The 20,356-nt window shown below is 36.2% G+C and overlaps 1 protein-coding gene across 1 annotated transcript in view; it reads left to right on the top strand.

Moving 5' to 3' along the window:
• The window catches only part of PKHD1 (PKHD1 ciliary IPT domain containing fibrocystin/polyductin), a gene marked incomplete at both ends in the record, with an annotated part of 432,805 nt that overhangs the window by 181,561 nt on the left and 230,888 nt on the right, over positions 1-20,356 (top strand). The window contains 7 exons of the mRNA XM_080917462.1: positions 228-419; positions 3,555-3,680; positions 5,953-6,009; positions 6,745-6,875; positions 15,877-15,989; positions 18,042-18,147; positions 20,176-20,310. Of these exons, the coding sequence (XP_080773588.1) occupies positions 228-419; positions 3,555-3,680; positions 5,953-6,009; positions 6,745-6,875; positions 15,877-15,989; positions 18,042-18,147; positions 20,176-20,310 (860 nt within the window). The remainder of the gene's footprint in view (positions 1-227; positions 420-3,554; positions 3,681-5,952; positions 6,010-6,744; positions 6,876-15,876; positions 15,990-18,041; positions 18,148-20,175; positions 20,311-20,356) is intronic.

Below are 20,356 nucleotides of genomic sequence, written 5' to 3'. Positions count from 1 at the left end.
AAGGTGATGGTTTGGGTTGGAGGGGTATTTCTGGAAATAAGAGAGCAGGGGACAATATCGTGTCCTGGAAATTTGATCTGTTTAAACAATCTGATGAGAAATGCATAACACTGAAACAAGATGGTTAAATGGTTTGTCATTTATATAGTTTGAACCTTGTAAACAGAGCTTTGTCTAGAAGTGTGCTTTAAGTCTCTCTCCTCCCTGGACATCATTATGTGTTTCAGGTAACCTGAAGCATTGTTTGTATTCTAAGAGCGAGAAGATGCTGGGAGCCAGGGACCTGGGGGCCAGAGTCATCATTCAGTCCTTCCCAGAGGAGCCCAGCTTGGTCAAGCTGAAGGGAGTGCAGTTCCGAGACCTGGGACAGGCCTTCCATAAGCATCAGAGCTCACTCACCCTGGTGGGAGCTATGAGAGGTAGCGGGGGCAGTGCTGGCCTCACCCAGTTTTCTTCTTCTTCTTTGTTGATGATACCTGGTGATCATGGTATGTGGGACTGGGGAATTGAGAAATGGATACATGTCTACAGGTTAGATGCTTTTCAACCTTTAGTAACCAAGTAAACTCCACATGGAGCTTATTGATGTCAGGGCTACACTTGCAAGAGCACTTTGGGCACATGAGGTCTCAGTAGCCATTCGGGTACACGGTGTGCTCTGTTGGGGAGATGTTTTGATAGGGTTTCAGAGTTGGGCAAAACCCCACAGTAGACAGTGTTTCTGAATAAAAGTGATTATTAATTGGTTTGTTAATTGGTTTTCTTTTTAAAAAATTCTATCAGAAACTAGAGATTTTTCTCTATAGTCAACATAAAGTTTTATGTAAACAGATTTTACAGTAGTGTCAAACAGATCCAGTACTTAGATCTTACCTTTAAATGAAGACTCAGTATGCTAGATATAAATATTAATGAAACAAAGCATCTGTCCTCTATTCTGCTACGAGAAAAACTCCTGTGATTTTGTTCCCAAGAGAATGCATTCAAGGGGAGTTGTTCTTAGAGCTTTTAGCCTGGGTCACCACACTCAGAAAATATGGTCCCTAAAATGCGACTCTAAAAATCAGAATTATAACCTAAGCACTCAAAAAAAAAAAAAAAAAAAAAAAAAAAAAAAAAAAAGAAAAAGAAAAAGAAAAAGAAAAAAAAAACAACCTTAGGAACTCATTTTATTTTTACTGTAGTTGTCCTCTTTTAGCTTTATAAATGTGCAGGTTAACAGATATGTTGTGATTTTAATGTTAAATTCTTGTCATTTTTAAACAATAGATAAAGGGGCTGTGCATATAGATACTGTGCAGTTTACTGCATGTAAGGCCACATACTACTGAATATGCATGTTCTGAATTATTTATTAGAGTAAAATTGATAGTATACTGATCTGTATTTTTTATATTTCTTTTAAATTCCCAAATTAGAAACATATTCTAAAAGGCACTTCTTGCCCAGTAGCAGGACAGTTTTGGAATAGCTATTTTCAGAAATAGATATAAAGGTTTAAACCTATTCAACAGTGTATTGACTATTCAAAAGTTTAAAAGGAAGAGAAATAAAATATATGAGATAGGAAATTTTTTTTGGTTTCTACTTAAAATATTTCAGGAGTGTTTTATTGTTCTTTAGCTTTTGAAAAACTCTTAAAATTTCTAACACTCAATGAGAAGAAAACCTATGCACAACTTGAACTGATATTTCAGAAAGAAATAATTTATTTTTGTTACTTTTTACATTAGCTATGAAACACATTTGGTGTTAACTATCAGCCAAAATTTTAACTATGTTTTTCTGTTTTAATTAGATTCGGTTCAAGACCCAGTGATTTATCATACTTAGAAAGACACTATGCTAATTAGATAGTTGTCATATGATAAAAGTCATAATAGGATTATAAAGTTCATTAATAAGTCTTGACTGACATAGACTACTTTTCATTTTTATTCAAATTTATTAATTGTTCAAAATAATGGTTTCTTTATGAAGTCTCATTCATGAATATGATATACTTTGGTCATCTTCCATCCCATATTATCATATTCTATCATATAGTTCTTTTATTTTCATGTGTTGTCTTGACACAGACTATAAAACAGTTTATTTTAAAATGGTCAAAATCATGTATTTTAGTATAAACTTAAAAGGGGAACAACTGTCCATAGCAAAATAGGTGTATTTTTTTAAAAAGAAACTTATGCTATGGATGATAACTTTAAAATTTTCTTTGGTTAAAAATAAGAAAAATACCACAAGATTGTAAACTCAGTTCAGAACTTAGTTCATAGAAATGATCCATTTTCTTGGCATACAACAGAACATACTTTTGTTTTAATTTCAACATTACATGTAAAAATGAGGTTCTGTTATATATATAAATGTGTACATATATATATAGCACACACATATGGTCTTCTGAAGAAATGTAAGAGTGAGCAACAAATGTACCTTTTGCCTCAGGAAATGGTGGCATTCACTGTAGAATAGTCAGAAACATTAAGACAGTATCACCTAAAAAACCACAGGGCCTAATGAAGGCAGTGCTTTATTTGCAGCTCTTTTTTTTCCCAACCATGTCACATTGACCACCAGGATTAGTCATGGTCATCAGCCAATGAGAGTCTGGGTCTACACTGGCCTCATATTCCTAATTCAAATTATTGTCAGAGCCCAACATAATCCTGAGAACCCATTCATGACAATAAAGGTGAAGATTCCTTAATGATGCTGAAATGAACCAGTGTCTAAGAAAGTAATTGCTCTGTCTCAATAGCTCATCTCTGTATCTATCCCAGATAATGACACAGTCCTGGGCCCATCAATCAATAAACACTGACAATCAGCTACATTTGTGTAGCACAGAATAGCATTTCTGTCAATCATGACCCATCCCACTGTGGGTGGTCCTCTGCCTGGACAGGTGGGCATGGGTTATAGAAAAAAGCTAGCCGAGCATGAACCAATGGGAGAGCAAGCAAGTAGAACAGTTTCCCTCAGTGGCCTCAGCTTCAGCTTTTTGCCTTGGATTTCTCAGTGCTAGATTCTAAGCTGTAAGATGGGATAAATCCTTCCATCCCCAATTTTCTTGTGGCTATAGTGTTTACCACAGCAATGGAAACTAGAGCAGCTGAAAGTTATAAAAATTGATTTATAGCTCAAGAAATAACAAATAACAACTACAACTTTGTATAAAGGTACAGTTTTTAAAAAATCCAGGTTAAGTCATATAAGGCCTTTGTCTTCTGCTCTACCATACAAAGGACATGGATTAGGTAGAGTTCTTGATAGCTATGTGGCTTCATTGCTTGGCTGAACTTTCTCTTAGATGGGTAGAGACTTCCTAGCATCTGTCTCTTAAATTTCATTCATTTTAATCTTTATGATCTAGTGGCTTTAGTTGCCTAATTTCTTGATTAGTCTCCTTCCTTTTACAAATGACTGAGTTTCATTTTTGTGTGGAGAATATATTTTGGTGATTTTGTACCCTGTTTGAATGTGGTCAACAGAATCAGAGGAGACTGGACGGTGTGAATGAAATTTTTACATTGCTCTTTCTTACTCAGGTTCTTATCTCCAAAGCTGTTCAGTGTGGGGCTCCTTCAGCAGAGGACTTAGCATGCATAGAACCTGGGGCCTGAAGGTGGACAGTAATATATTCTATAAGATTGTAGGTCATGCTTTGCTGGTGGGTAAGTAAATTTGCTCTGTTAATGTATACATTCTTGTGTAGGATCTGCAGTCTTTCATAAAGCATTCTCCTAAATTGTTGAATTTTAAACATATAAAATCATTGATTTTTCCTTCATGAGTATTACCTAATAAGACCTAGCATAAAAATCCCAATTTTACATTTACTAACCACTTACTAAACTCTATCAATAGGAAAGGAATCATTTAAAAGTTGAAGTTAGGTTACTAAATGTCTCATGGGAGGTTTTGAAATTTACTGCCATAATTTCCCATAATTCATAGTCTGTGCATGGTCTCAGGTGCTTGGGCTTGGAATATGTTGGCTAAAGATTTTAAAGTTGAATTTCAATGTGAGTGCTTTGGTACTGGGCTTAGGTTGGAGTTTTAGAACTACCCATCTGCTTACTAGTTTCTACTTTTGTTCCTTTAGATTCATGAGCAGACATTAGAATTAGTCTTAGATAGTTAGAAGTCTCATTTGGCATCATGTTACTTCTACAAAACAATCCAAAAGTTTTATCTGGGCTAAAGATAGTTCGTTAGTGATTTTTACCCCAACTGATTTCTGTAAATTCATCTTGATCTTTTTCCTTTCTTACATGGAACTATCATGATACAGGAGATACTTAGTTCATTCATTCTTTTTTTATTGGACATTCTCTGTATTTACATTCCAGATGTTATCTCCTTTCCCTCAATTTCATCCCCCTCCCCCTCCGATTGCCTCCATGAAGGTGCTCAATCTCCCAACCACCCTCTCCTCTTTCTAAAGCCCATATTTCCCGTGCCTCATGGATTTAGCACAAGTCTTCTCTGTCTGTTCATGAGTTAACTCATAAGGAATATTCTCTCTCTGCTACACCTCCACATTAGCATTTCTCAACTTAAAAGTAGGTGTCACACTTTTTCTAACCACCAAATTTTAGGAGACACTGTCATCTTTGCATTTGTATTGATATCTTACGGCAGGCCAGCTGGCTGAAGGAAATGAATCAATAAACAATCTCTTGTTATGCCATAATAGAAAAAGCAAACCAGAGATTTCTGCTGAAATTAAGACCAGAACTATAATTGTTAGTGTCTTATTTATAAATGAGCCTGGTTATGTGATGAAGGTGGGAAGCCTATGTTAGTTACATTTAAGAACAACCTTTTGAGATGAAAGCCTGAATAGGTTATTATTCCGAATAATATTGTGTTTAGTGAGGGAATATGGATCCTATAAACTTCTTGAAACAAAATTTTTCTTGAAGCAAAGAGTAGGTCCATGGAAATGAGGTAGAAAAAATTTTTTGACTAGAGAAGGGTGGCCACAGGGAAGTCATACCAACAAAGTTTTGACTGTGGTCTTACTTTTTCCTATAAAAATGAGTCTATAAGCAGATATTTAGGATGTCATCCTAACAATATGACCTTTGTAGAAAACAATACCAAATAGGCAATTAAAAAATCTGTAGCAGGAATTTAGCCTTGGTTATAGTGTGTTATTGGCTCTTGATTGACACTGGACTGTAATCAAGAAAATTAACATATTTAATTCACTATAATTTAATTCACTACACAGTCCTCAATAATGCCTAAAAAAATCATAAGGTTGGATCCATTAAATAATGATGTGGGAATATCAGATAAAACAAAGTCCTAGCAATGAAGGGTTCTGTGGCACTGTTCATATATTATTGATCTCACTTAATAAATAATACCTGTTTGGGTCACATGGTCGGGGCATTTCCTGCTCTTCTACTCCATTCGCAATATTTGAGTGCCTTGTCTTATCTGACCCGCTTCGGTACAATTTAGAGAACCAGTCTGTGTTGGACAGAAGTGTGTTCATTATTATGTTTTGATTAAATTTGTTCTTTGACAACTCTATGCATGTAATTAACACTATCTGGTTGTTAGTGTTAACACTTCCTCCCACCTCCCAATTTCCTACACTTTAAGTCACTTACTCTCATTCATGCCTTTTTGTAGTTTTTGTGACTCACTGACTTTAACCAAGGCCATCTATCATGTTTAGACAATGAAGTTGATCACTTAGACTCCATTTAAGAGTGAAAATAGAAGGTTTATTCCTAAGATTATTTTCTTTAAAGAAAACTTCAGATTCATAAGATGCAAAGACTTATAGCCCATACACCATGTACCTTTTTCTCTGCCTCATAGATAAAAATAAAATAAAAATGATCCAAATTGAAATAATGTTGTATTTTCTCTTGCATTCCTGAGTGACATCAAATATTCAAAAGCAATATGATCTTCTGTTCTCAGGGTCCTACATGGACAGAAGCTTTAGTGCTAGTGAGACTGTTACTGAAAGAAAAAGAGGTAAATATGTAAACTTACTTTGAATCCATTGTAGTTCCTCTTTTATTGTCATAATTTATAGGCAGATGTCATGATACACTGTTAATCATTGCAAATAATTAAAAATACAAAATTCCAGATACACACACACACACACACACACACACACACACACATATCCTCTTAATTCTTTGAGAATTTCATACAATGTATTTGAAGCCTGTTCATGCCCCAATTCATGAACTCAACTCTCCTATTGCATCCCAATCAACTTTGAGATGACTTCTGTGTTTTTCTTCTTCCTTTATCAAGTTGGCATAGTATTAAAAATGGTTTCTGATGATCTCTTGCTGTGCCCACAGATCAGAATATGTCCCAACCCTCATCAAAGATACATACATTTTGATAATTTATTTGTAGTTGTCTGAATGTGTGTGCATCATGTTGTGAACATTAGTGTAGGTGCCAGTGAGGCCAGAAGAGGGAGCGAGAGCATTCCTGAGGCTGGAATTATGGGAGATGTGAGCTGCCCAATATGAGTACTGAAAACTGAACTTTGGTCTTTCTCAAGAATAGTATATTTCTTTAAGTCATTGAGCCATCTCCAGTGCCATTTTTATAGTATATAATGATATATAAGATATAGTATATGAGATATATGTAAAATAATCTACATAAACAGTCTAAGAGTATTAAGCTATATTCATTTTAATTGTTTGTGAGTTGCTCACGTTTGATTTTCTTCTATTCAATTAGGTTGGTGGGAACAGGGAAGTACAATAAGAAACAATGTGATCATCGGTGTCTCTGGGGCCGAGGGACTGTCCAGTTCTGAAATGTTGGCACCAGCTGGCATCTACACTTTCAGTCCCACCAATGTGATTGAGGTAAGAGCTTTGGCTCCAGCAGCAGAATCTAAGTCGATAGTGCAGAAAAATCCCTTCCAGCAGTTCGTGGTAGCATCAGATATTTGTTTTCGGTTGTTCAATTTGATACTTGAATTACTATCAAATTTCTTTATGATTTTGTGTCAGATGGGAAATTTAACAGTCATTCTCAGATTCCTCTAAAAGCTATTTAGTACGATGATCCCTATAGGAATCTTAATGGGTTGTACATTGATCCCTTTCTGGCAATACAGACTGAAGTATCTTGTTTTGGATCTCTTGGTTTCAATGCAAATTACTTGGTAAATCACATATAGCCTATCATACTCACCTGCCTGTATTTTTAACAAGAGAGGGTTTTACATTGAATCAGGAGGTCTATGAGACATTAAGTTTTAGGAGCTCTATCTTAATTTCATTCTATTATTCAGAGAAACTTAGCACTGTGAAAGTTTAGCTACTCAGTGAATTTTTTTCTTTTTATCATTAACCACACATTTGTGAGTGGGGAGTTGTATTACAATAGCAGAAGGCCATTTTATTTTCCCTTTCAATATTTTATCCCTTAGTGTATTTCCGGCAGGGGTTAAGCCCCCTCCCCATTTCCCAGGATGCTGCTCTGAGCATCTGTGGGTGCATGAGCCCACAGGTCTCCTCATTGCTAGTGTCATGACATTTATGCCCAGTTTCTGAAGATCACACAGGACAAGCTGCTCTTAATTACCCTCAGTTGAATAACCCGTAATAAAAGTTGTGGTTCTCTGCTCAAGACTCCTTACACTAATTGTGTCTTTCCAAAGCACAGCACTTACACACCATTTTAGGTGCCTAATAGGGCTGGCTAATAGGCCAGTGACAAAGGAGGCAGAATTTCATGGATCGTCAGAAATCAAACTCGAGACAAGTTGTGCTTAACTTTTTGACTACTACAGGGCTTGTTGCACAGCTAGGAAGCCAGCTCTGTGCCTGAGAGGCTTGTGTTTTTTAAGACTTCATTGGGTAGACATGTAAACAATCAAAGTTTCCCATCTCATCCTTTGTGAGGCTGAACAACCTTGCCTCCCAAGTAGGTGATATATGCCCCAGCTATAGCAAAACTAACCTATCTTAAATGCAGGGTACCAGGGGACGCATTTGGAAAGCCAAGATCACAAAGACTATATCGCCTATAGTGGAAGAAGCTGGGTAAAAGGTTTCTCCATTACCATGGAGGTTATGCAACAATATCCATCTTGGCACAATACTCTAGTGTAATAATATTTATTGAACAAAAATCCCCTCACTTAAACTTCTATAAGGTAGTCTAATCTTGGAGGGGCATTCAAACTAGAAAGCATGCCTAGTTGGCAAGAGAAAAATGGAACTGAAATCACATACTTGTTCCTCTTTCAGATGCCTTTTATTTCTGTATATTTGGATTTTATCCTTGTAAGATTATTATTTTAAACAAGTATATGTGTTCATTTGTAATATATGTATGTATTTACATATAAAATATATTTATATATATTTAAGCATATATTTGCAAGTATATATTTACATATATTATATATGTGTGTATTTATAAATACATATCTAAATATATAAATGTATATATCCAAATACATAAATATATGACACACACACACATACACACACACACACACACACACACACACACACATATATATATATATATATGAAAACAGGATACAAAATAGGTACTAAGGTCACAAAATATTTTTGCAGAGGGATGAATGACCAGACCGTTCATCTCTGGTAGCACAAAGATGCTGTTGGACTCCCCTATGAATGTGCAGTTCCTTAAAGTTTATCTCAAAGTTTCAGCTAGGGCAGGGCATACATGTCATTTTATGCTATGTCTTTTATACTTTTAAAAATGAAAATATTTCCTTTAAAGCACATAGGTGATAGCTAAGATGAAAGATTACAAATTTCTTCTGTTCTTAGGGCTAAAGGAAGGTCATTTGAGTTGTTAAGATAATGGCAGATTTGTATTTATTCCAACATTTCCAGTATGGAGGACACAGAGTAATTTGAAATGAACTCTAGAAATATGTTCTTATCTCAAAGAGAAAAATGGTGCAATAGTCATTCATATATGTATGTATATTCTACTATATATATTATACAGAATATATATTCTATAATATATACATTATATGTATATATATATATGTATATATATATATATATATATATATATATATAATTACAGAAATCACTACAATAGAAAGTTCTTCCATACAGAAGAGAGTGATTGCTTGCCTGTGAAGAATTGTCTCATGGTAGTGGCTTTCATGTCCTTCTGTGTGACTGGCTGGGGAGTGGATTGTCCCTCAAGGGAATGTACTCTAGCTTTATCTGCCCCTATATTACAGGGATTAATTAGGGTCGCTCCAGCTATTTTAAGCTTTATTGTTCCATATGCTTGTGGTTTGTTCTTGTTTGCATATGCATGCACATGTGAGCACACATATGTGTGCATATGTGCTTGTGCATGAAGATTCCTGAGATTCAACATCAGCTTTCTTCCTCTTTTCTTCTCCACTTTATTTTATTCATGTTGTTTTTAATGTGGAGGCTCTCACTGAACTCAGAGTTAATTCCTTTAGCTCTACTGCTGGTGAGTGAGGTCAGCATCTGTCTGTTTCTGACCCCTGGGATTGGGGTTGAGGGTGCTCAGTGCTATGCTCTATACGGGTGCTGGCAATCTGATCGCAGGGCCTCATACGTGCAAAACAAACTCTTAACTCACTGAGCTGTTTCCTGATCCTTGAACATTTTAATTTAGAAATAATTTCATACTCACAAAAAGTTTTGGATTCTTTCTTCATTTCTTTCACCCAGATTCCTTTAATAACCTATCTCTGGTCATTGAATGACATATAAAAATAGGTACATGTTATTGGTATAATAATAGTAATTGAGACAAGTTCCTCATGCAGGCTTGAAGAAAATAGTCTAATGTTCCACCATCGGTATTCACACTACTCTCTCTCTCTCTCTCTCTCTCTCTCTCTCTCTCTCTCTCTCTCTCTCTCTCTCTCTCTCTCTCTCCTCCACATATGAGCCTGCCTTTTAAATCCTGGACTTGGTGTGGCTGAGAAAGATATTTTAAAATTTGGACAATAGTTTGTTACTTTATGTCATTTCTTCCTTGTTCTAACCCAGAATCTCGAACCAAATTCTTAGCCACAGTGTAGAGAGTTCATCTCTATTTCCACATGGACACCTTTAGAACTCACTCACCTTCAACTCTGCATAGTACAGAGGAATTTCTTTCCCTTTTCATTTGTCGTTTTTCTATCTGCAATCTGTCTCTTCTTTCCCTACTCAAGCAGTGGCCAACTCTAGTAAAAGTCAGTTTCTCAGAAAATGAAAGTCACACTGTACCCTCATCAGTGAGAACTTCTGTAGTATCTTGTTGGAGTCCACAGGTGCATGGCCATCTTCCTCCACTCTCAAGTGAAACATTGTCTTCATTTCTAAGAGCACACTGGTGGCCATGTCTCCATCCATTGCTCTAACTTCTGTTGCTTGTGCTACATCTGTCTTCTCTCAGCAGCTCTGGCATTGGTAATCTGTCTTCCATCCCTTTTGCCTGACATAATCTCTATAAAAACTACTCTGCTCATTCCCTCCTGTTGGAAAAATTATACATAGGCAACAGGAGACAGTTTGCTCCCAATGCTTCAGACTGTCCACTATTTACATAGGTGTAGGAGTCTCCCTGTGAGCACAGAATTACTTAGGAGAGTCCATGGGAAAAGGAATCTGATGGTAGCATCCATTTGATTTGAGGGAATTTGTTCTGGTTTGTTAATCAATTTTGTAAAGGAATTCTATTTTAAAGGATCCACCCTCAGTTCTCTGGCTCTGCACACTCAACAGCTAATGCATATTTAAGAGCTGCCTGAAGGGTTAAGTCACCCTCCCTCCCCACTTTTCTTCTAGTCACTACAAATGCACACACCTCAAGGAGCTGGTTTTACTTGGGCGGTTAATTTCTCTCTGGGATTTTTCTTGCTTGAATGTCCATAACACATTGACTTCCTCAAAGAATTGATTTCCACACAAAGTTCCCTGCCTGCCTTAAACCCTTCCCCGCAAGCTTTTGTCTGCATGCATAAGTATGTGGTTTCTTCATGAATTCTTTGTAGAGTAGCATATTGGAAGTGAGAAAAAGGGCTAGGCAGTAATGTGGCCTAACTGTTGATGTTCTTTTATAAGAATAGGGAGTCTTACTGCCTAATGTAAGACGAAAGATGTACTATCCCTTCCAACTATAAATGTACTTGCTGAGTGTTTGCTTGTGATCATTCACATGTTCCATACTTATTAATGGCAGTGAGGCAGGTGACTCAACAAACACTTTCATTTGTTCAAAATGCATGCTTTTCAAACAGTGGTGCTGGCAGTGGTGATGAAGAGGGATGTAGTCTCCAGAATATCTTTCTGAACGTTCAGGACGTTCTTTCTCCTCATAAAGTCTTGGTAATGAGCTGGAATACATTAGTAATAAAGTCAATGTTTGTTAAACTGAGAGTAGCCATGTCAACCTCTTGGTGTGTATTCTCATTATCTATGTAAGAATGAGAGATTGACACCTTGTCTTATTCCATAGAGGAAATGATTTCAGTTTTTTTTCTAATTTGATATAACATTGATGTGTACATACATTTGTGTAGGTGTGTGTGTGTGTGTGTGTGTGTGTGTGTGTGTGTGTAAACCTTGAGCTTAGATGTTTTTCTCAGTACATATCCAACTAATGTGTTGGAAATATTAAAATTTATTTATGGTATGTGTGTGTGCACATGTGTATGCATACACATGCATCCGTGTAAGCACACATGCATGTGTTATAACAAGTAGAAATGAGAGAACAACTTTTAGAAATGACTTCTTTTCTTCTATCATGTATGCTCCAGAGGTGAAATTTAGGTCAACTTTCTGGCCTTCTGTGTTATTTATCGATGTAAGGTACTTCCCTGGTTTTGGAGCACACCCATTCAATTAATACTTGGCCAACAAACTCAAATGAACCTTTTAACTCTACATTCAGCACTAGGGATACAAACAGCATGAGGGGTTATGTAGGGCTCTTTACATGGAAGCTGGAGATCTGAACTCTTGTCTTCATGCTTGCATGGAAGAACTCTACTAATCATATCATCTTTTTGCCCCTAGAGCTTTCTTCTTTGACCCCCTAGTTCTTAGGTACTTGTGAGTCACCGTTTGTGTTAGAGGTGGGGTCTTACCTGTGATAGAAGCAGTCACTAGATGATCTGGAACATGGACATCCATATGATATTTGCTGGAGAAGATTTTTTTTTTTGTAGTCCCCATTTGAAATAAGTGCTATGGTGTGTCATTGTTTTGAACAGATATATTGAGCATTTCAATTCACCTCCTGAGAGATAAGGATTCTTTCTGAGGTTAAGAATTATTATTGTGTTTTCCCTTTTGAGCACAGGACTGAAATAGCTAGGCAATATCCTTTTTGAGAATGCTTAGTGCCGGAGCTGATTATTTAGAAAAGACAAATATGTTTCATGTAAAACTGCTAAAACATTCCTCATTATAATTAACTACATTTTTATATTTAGGATAAAAGTATGGAATTCCATAAGTATAGGATGGAGGATGTGGATGTAAATCACTTTGATAATTCCTGGCAAGCTATTGAGTAGGCTTTCTCAGCAGTGGTCCCTAGGGTATCCTCTCCAAGTTGCATGTTTCCTCTACATACCAGTCCTTTGAACATCAGTGGAACCTTCCTATCCTGTGAAATGTAATAAAAACATGTTTTTAAATATTTCCACATATTTTACAAAATTATCCTTGGTCTGTATTCTCTAGACTCTGATCCCCTGAAATCACTATTGTCTTAGAGAAGAATCAGAGTTCCTAAAGTTCTGTGGCCTCTTGAAGAGCAATTCAACTTCATATACCACAATAAACAGACATTCATAAATGACATTTTCTGAATGCTATGTGGTAAGGGAAATGTAACTAGAATTGTAAATGACTCCAGGAAATAGAAGAACTATTTGGAATCTCAAATAATGAAACTTGGTGAAGAGAGAACAGGCCAACAAGTTCACTTGGGAAGAAAACATTCTGTAACTGTGGAAAACCAGGGATAGACTATTTACAAATAGCCAGGGTAAAAAAGGCTTCAGTGCCCACAATAAATATTAAATTAAGTTAAATAAACAGAAAGATGACTGTGTCAGCATGTGCTAGCTCCCTGACCAGGTCCTGTGGTCAACCTTTCAGACTCAGAGAAAGTCTGACCCTGTCTGGCACTGCAACAGACTGAAGCCTTTTAAAGAAGGAGAATTTCTTCACCCCCATCGGCTTTGTTTGTGTGTGTGTGTGTGTATTTTGGGGACCATAAGACAAAGACTAGGATCTTTAAGCTCCACCTTTTGCAGAAAATGCTGACACATGTCAGCAGTCAGTGTACCACCCCAGCTCAAGGTTTAATAAGATGCAAATTTTGTTTAATTGCATAATAAACATCAAAGTGTTGCTGTAGAGTGACTAAAACCAACACTTACTCAACCTGAAGAAAATAGGGAATTGCTACCCATAAAATGGCTTGAATGCCTTAAGAGCTCTGAAATCTCAGAAGAAAAGGATTTACAAAGACAGAACGTAGTCCATGGTGATAGATTTAATTAAAGTATACAGCAACACAACTTGGTTGTATCTGTAGAGCTGAAGAGCCCTCTTAATAGCAAATAATACGTTTCATCATCTCTCTATAAACAGCATACTCATTGCTACCCCATCTTCATTGTCTTCTTATCTCCAGACAACCACTACTCTACATACAAAGTTTTTATAGGATGCCTCACACATATAAAAATGTGACAGGTTGTGATACAGTGGCGGTCCCATCGTCCATTCTCACCAACAGTATGTTTTAATCCACATTTTATCTTCCACCTAGTGGAGAAAGGGGTGTGACTGCTCTGCGTTGTGACAGTGTACCCCTGAGAGGAGACTCCTACAGTTTAGGACAGGACAAATAGAAACTCCCACCGAACAGCCAATATTTCATTTATGTTGCTTCCCACAGTAAGGATTTGTTTGCAAATTCAGAGTGCAACAACCAGCAGGAACTTATTAGGAACGAATGAAGCAGGAAGTAAGTATACTATGGCAAGACAATCTATGGGTCAAGAAGAATAGCCCCCCTCACCTTCCTGCCAAATCCCCAATTTGTAACTGTTCCTTGTTTCTGTCACATAGAAGTGAGGGCTCCCAGGATTATCTTAGTTACTGTTATATTGCTGTGAAGAGACACTATGACCAAGACAACTCATAACAGAAAACCTTTAATTGGACCTTTATTACACTGTCAGGGGCTTACTTCATGATCATGATAGCAAGAACCATGGCAGCAAACAGTCAGGCAGGGCACTGGAGCAGTAACTCAGAGATTATATCCTGATTTTTAGGGAGGAGGCAGAAAGAGGGGACAAAAATAGGTCTGAAATGAGATTTTAGAACTTCAAAGTCCTTCTGAAATAGTCTATCCATTGGAAATCAAACATTCAAATCTATGAGCATATGGAGGGCTTTCTTACTCAAACAACCACATTGAGCTTTGAATTTTTATATTGCCTTCTCATTTTAAGTTGTTGGTAATAAGTAAAAGTCTTTGCAAATATTTGATAGATGAAGTTAAATATATATGAGATGAAGTTAAATATATATGAGCACACACACACAAACATACACACACATATATACATGCATATATATATATATATATATATATATATATATATATATATATATATATATGGACACACACATGACACACACATGATACATGCACAAGCACACACAAACATGTGTGCACATGTGCACACACAGGATTAGACCTTTCAGAAAGTCGTCATTTTTAACTCTATCTTAGTGTGTATTAGACAACAATGAAAATCTTGTAAATACATCATAGGGCTTTTTTTTAAAGATAACTTAATTATACTTCTGTTTGATCAGAATTGAATTTCTAATTCAATTGGAACAGCAATCCATGGGTAAGCTAGATTTCATAAAAACACATAAAATATTAAATTATTTAGTGTACCCTATAAAGAAATATTGAGGTAATTTGGTAATTTGAGAAGAACAAAAGTTTATTGAAGAGATTTAACTTGTAATTGAACTCAGCATGTCTCAGAGAATAAACAAGGGAGAAGACTTCTGACTTCACTATCTACTTTGCAAAGCTACTGTGTCTCATGGTGGTACCACTAAGGACTGCCCAAATAACTCTAACCTCTTATTAGGTGTCACAGTAAACCTTCTGTCTTAGTTAGGGTTTCTCTTGCTGTGATAACAAACCATGACCAAAAGGCAGTTGGGCATAAAAAAGGGAGTATTTCAGCTTACACTTGTAGGCATTATTCCATCATTCAGGGCAGGGATGTGAGCAGCGTAGTAACCTTGAGGAAGCAACTGAAACAGAAGCCATGTAAGAATGATGCTTACTGATTCGCTTTTCATAGCTTTCTCAGAAGGCTCTCTTAAACCATTTAGAAACATCTTCCAGGGGAGTTACCCCTCATGTAAACTGGGCTCACTCACATCAACCATTCATCATGAAAATAAACGAATGACTTGCCTACAGGCAAATGTTGTGGCAACATTTTGTCAATTGAGAATCCCCCTTCCAAAATGACTCTAATTTGTTGACATAAAACTACCTAGGGCACCTTCTCACTGTGGAATCTTCAAGAAGGATTTAAAGTGGGTTGGCTAGTTATTGAGATGGGCAGTTTGTAGTGTAGCCAAGTTGTCTGGTGTTTGGGAAGTGGTGGGTGGGGTTATCCTGTGGTGAGATCTGGAACAATGGAGTCCACCATACATGAAAAGAATAAAAGAAGAAAGTAGAACGTGCCAATAAAATTTCTTTCCCCGCCAGAAAACCCAGCATGTACAATATAAGTATTTTTCACATCCCCTTTAAATTCTGTAGGGAAACAGAGTGTGTGCAGCTGGATATGGCTATGTTTTCCACCTTGTGACCAACCAAACAGTACAAGCTCCACCATCTTCATTCAACTGGAATACTGCTCATTCTTGTACAAGGTAATGCTGGGAAAACTTACCTACATTTTGCAAGCAATGCTTGTGATTTAGCAGTTGTGGCTTTTGTGCACAAAGGGTGCACAAAATGGTTCTTGGAATTTATCTGAGATCTAGCAATGCTACAATATATTGTTTATAGCCAGGTTATCGGAGTTTTCTTGCCATGAAATTGCTTTATATGACTAACATGTAAGACGCGATAAACTTGGAGATACCTATATATCCATGAAATCAGCTCTACATTTCTCACCCACATTCATCACCTCAAAAATTTTTCCTGCTACTATGTTCATAAATACACTAATCATCATAAAATGGGAATTGGGCATCCAGTATTGTTGATTATAGGTATTATGCTATCCAGCATGTTTCTAGGACTAGTCATCTTATACATTCGAAAATTTATTGCTCTGTACTTATTTGGCTCGATTGCCCTCCGGACAGTCCCTCATATTACCTTATACTCTCTTCTCCTTAAATTTAGATCCATTAGATTTATGATCTAAGTAGTTTTTTTCTTCTGGTTCTGGTTAATATCACTTAGTACAATATCTTTTGAATTTATCAACATTACCACAAGAAACAGCGATTAATCATTATCAAGGCTAAATTATATTTTATCATAAGTATATATGACATTTTCCTACTTGTTCCTATATATTTCCTACTATTGATAGACACTAAATATGCTTTTAAAGCTACCTATTGTGACTATTTTAAACATGCTTATTACACTTTTTAAGAACAGGGTATAGAGGAGAAAGGAGTTACTTCAGAAGCCAAAGGGACAGAGTATACTTTCTGTAGTTAAACAAAATCCACTGAAAATATAAAGTGAATTTCCAAGGGGTTGGTAGCAGCTTGCAATGCTGAGCCCTCGGGAGGCTTGTGGACATAGACCAGGAAGTTCTTAAGGGAGGAACTCTTTGTGTCTTGTGCTGAGCCATAAGAGTTGTCTCAAGTTCCCAAAAAACAGAGAGTAAGAGCATCATATGCCAAGAGAAAATACTTAAGGAAGTCGTGGCTCAGAGAATTTAAGAAGTAAGGCAAATAGGGTTGTTTCCGGAGTCAGCGCAGACCTGATTTAAATCTTAACATGCACATACTAGGTATGACTATTTTTTTTAAAGAAGTATGATTTTAGTTTGTAAAATGGAAAAAAAATCTGCATTGAAGATTTGCTGCTGTTTAGGTTAGAGATTCTTCAGTTGATAAACCTAGGAACAGTAGGATCCAAGTAACTGTTGGTAGCTGAGGTACTGATATTGATAGAAAGGTACAGTATGTGTAGAAATGTGTTCAGACCCAGTGGGTAAGGATCAGAGTGCAGGATAAGGAACTGCAGCTGAAGAAGCACTGAGTTAGACTGGGATTAACATGCATGTAGTGACACTAGCACCCAGTAGTTCGTGTCACTCGTAGAGTATGAGAGAAGAAAGGACTGACAAGATCAAGCGAACAGTTGATAAGAATAGAAATACCAGAGGTGAGGTAGCTAGACATGCTGGGATTTGCTCTACTAAAACAAATGATTGTAGAGGGGCTTATGGAATATCAAAGAACATGGGTACATGTTAATGGTTAGATGCAGGAACAGGTCACAGGGTATAGACAGAAAGACTGAGAAATATGCAGTGCCCATCAAAGAGGAGGGACCCAGGTATTACTTGTCCATTATCCCAAATTTCATTATTTTTATATCTGTCAAGGTATAAAAATTTAGTGTATAGGATACATTCATACAGTTCAAGACAGTCCCTTTCTGAATAAACCAACTTTAAACTGGAAAATAGACCTAAAACTGGAGAGGGTGTAACATATTCTTACTATAATTGTGATATTTGAGAATATAATTGTAAATTTTTGAGAAGATAGATACACAAATCCTAATTTGAACACCACACAATGTATTATGCATTGACATGCTATACATGCATCTGTAAAGATGTTCCATGCCTGTGTGTCAATTTTTAAAACTGCATAAGCCCTCCTTTAATTCCAATAGAAAAAAATGTTGATTAATTTACTTTCATTCTTGGCTTTGATTTTTAGATATGGGCTCCTTGTATATCCTAAATTTCAGCCCCCTTGGAATAATGACACTGGCTTCACTCTGTTCCAGAACTTCATGGTTTGGGGAAGTGCTGGTGGTGCCCAGGTATGCTTTTCTTAGCATGCATATAATACGTATAATAAACATATGTCTTTGTTTCCCAGAGGTACATTAATCCATCACTCTAGTCAAAGGTTATCTGCTTGAAGAGGAAGAGAACGTTGTAATGTTATCACAGTCAGTGTCAATGACATCATAGGTATCATCGATAGGTCACTGTGTGTGTGTGTGTGTGTGTCTGCATGTTGTTGTTGAATGAATGAATCCTACACCAGAGGTCATTTTATCTATGGGTTTCTCCAACAGTCCTAATAGAGAGCAGGGTTGTAGGGACACATACAGTCAGAAGGTATCAATTATAGGGGTTCATCCATACTTCCCTTTCTTTTCCTACTAATGACTAATAAATGAAAAATTAGAAAGTAAGGATATTGTCAGATATAATATACTTGGATTAGGAACACAACCAACTGCAGTGCACAGACATAAATATGTATTTGGTAGTATAATAGCCCGAGTAATGAATGAACACAAATGAAACACAATTTCCATTTTAGCTGCCATTTACATTAATCAATGCATTGGATTTTCTATTTTTTTCTCAAAAAGAAAAAAAAATAGATCCTTGTTTGCTCGTTTAGTTTTTATCACCACATTGACTTTTTACAAAGGGAGCTTTGCCTGCTTGTTCTTTGTCAGCAACAACTAAAATTACTCAGGGTTACCAATACTACAAAGTGAAATTTGCATGCACCCAACCTCTGCTATTTAGAAATCTGCAGCCTAGAATGATACACAGATGAGGGAAACATCTGTAGAGAATTTAGGGACTAGAGCAAAATTAAAAAAAAAAATCACAGCTGAACATTTATTCAACTTCCCAGTGACAGGAAGACAATTTTGAATGAAGAAAGCCTAAAATTCATGATTAGGATAGTTGGCAAAACTAATTGTGTTTAATATTTTAATTTAGTTTTTAAACAACTTTTCTGCACTTGAGAATACTTTCTCAAGTTCCATAGATAAGAATTATTTATTTCAACCAAGCTTTATTGAATTTTTGTGATTAATAACCGTTTAAAAACATTATTTCCATCAAGTTTCATAAATGCAGTATTTCTTTGTATAATAAAAATGAACATTGTATTCATAACTCGAGGTATACTTTGCTAGTGTGTAACTTAAAACCAGAGATTTGCTAGCTAGGGTTTGGTGTTACTATTTTTGAATGCGTTTGCAAATGAGTTGTTTGTGGGTCCCTGTAACTAGGCTGTAGTTGTCAAGTCAGCTCAGGACTTACCTGTTTCACACTAATAGGTCTGTCTTTAAAGAAGTGTTATTACAAACATGCAGGCACATAAGGAAATTCATGCATCACTACCTTGTTAGAACACTCTCAAGCATGAATGCAAATATTATATGATTTAATAAACAAGGGATGATCATTAGATACTCTGTTGGTCCTCATTTTAAAGATGGTGAACCTCAAGCCTAGTGAAGTTAATGATCATCTTGCTCAAAATCACCTTGCTAATTTAAGAGGAAGGTGAATAGTAAGAACAACCCAGAAGAGTGGGATGCTTTTTAACCCAATTAAGCTTTGTTACTCCTTTATTCCTCAGTAGAGGTGCTAGTCCAGGTTTTCATAAATATGTATGCACATGTTGGAGCCACATACAAAGAATCTGTAGACATGTTGAATTATGGATTTTATATCTGTACTCTTCTGACTAGCTCTGCTAATGCTGTATTAAAAAATGTGAAACACTTACATTTTTAATGTTATGTTATTGTGAATGAATTTTGCAATTTTGGAGACTGTAAGTTTGTTTTATATATGTGGATAGTTCACATTGACCTTTTTAATGCATTGCCTTATAGAGGAGAAATGTAATTTACAAAGGGATTTGTTAACTACTTTGTCTGTTGTAATATTGATAGACAAAGCCTGTTTAAATATTCCAGTGTGCTTATTTACTAATTTATACTTAATAATTAAAAAGATTTTCCCTTAAGTCTATGAGAAAAACCAATCCTTAGACCTTTGGCATAACTTAGGATGCTATTTTATAGATTTTTAGAAGTAACAATCTACATCTGAAAAACTTCCAAGTTTATGCATGCAGAGATTTTGGAATTGATATTTTGGAAAGTGATGCAAACACTTTGGTTACTGACAGCGTCTTACTTGGTCATTTCACCCTCAAGGTAGGTACCTTACTGAAGTATTTTTGGGCTGACCATCAAGACTTAA

Source organism: Micromys minutus (genome assembly GCF_963924665.1).
Source record: "Micromys minutus genome assembly, chromosome: 5".
NCBI lineage: Eukaryota > Metazoa > Chordata > Mammalia > Rodentia > Muridae > Micromys > Micromys minutus.
The sequence above is the reverse complement of the archived record's forward strand: the minus strand, read 5'-3'. Positions and strand labels throughout refer to the sequence as shown.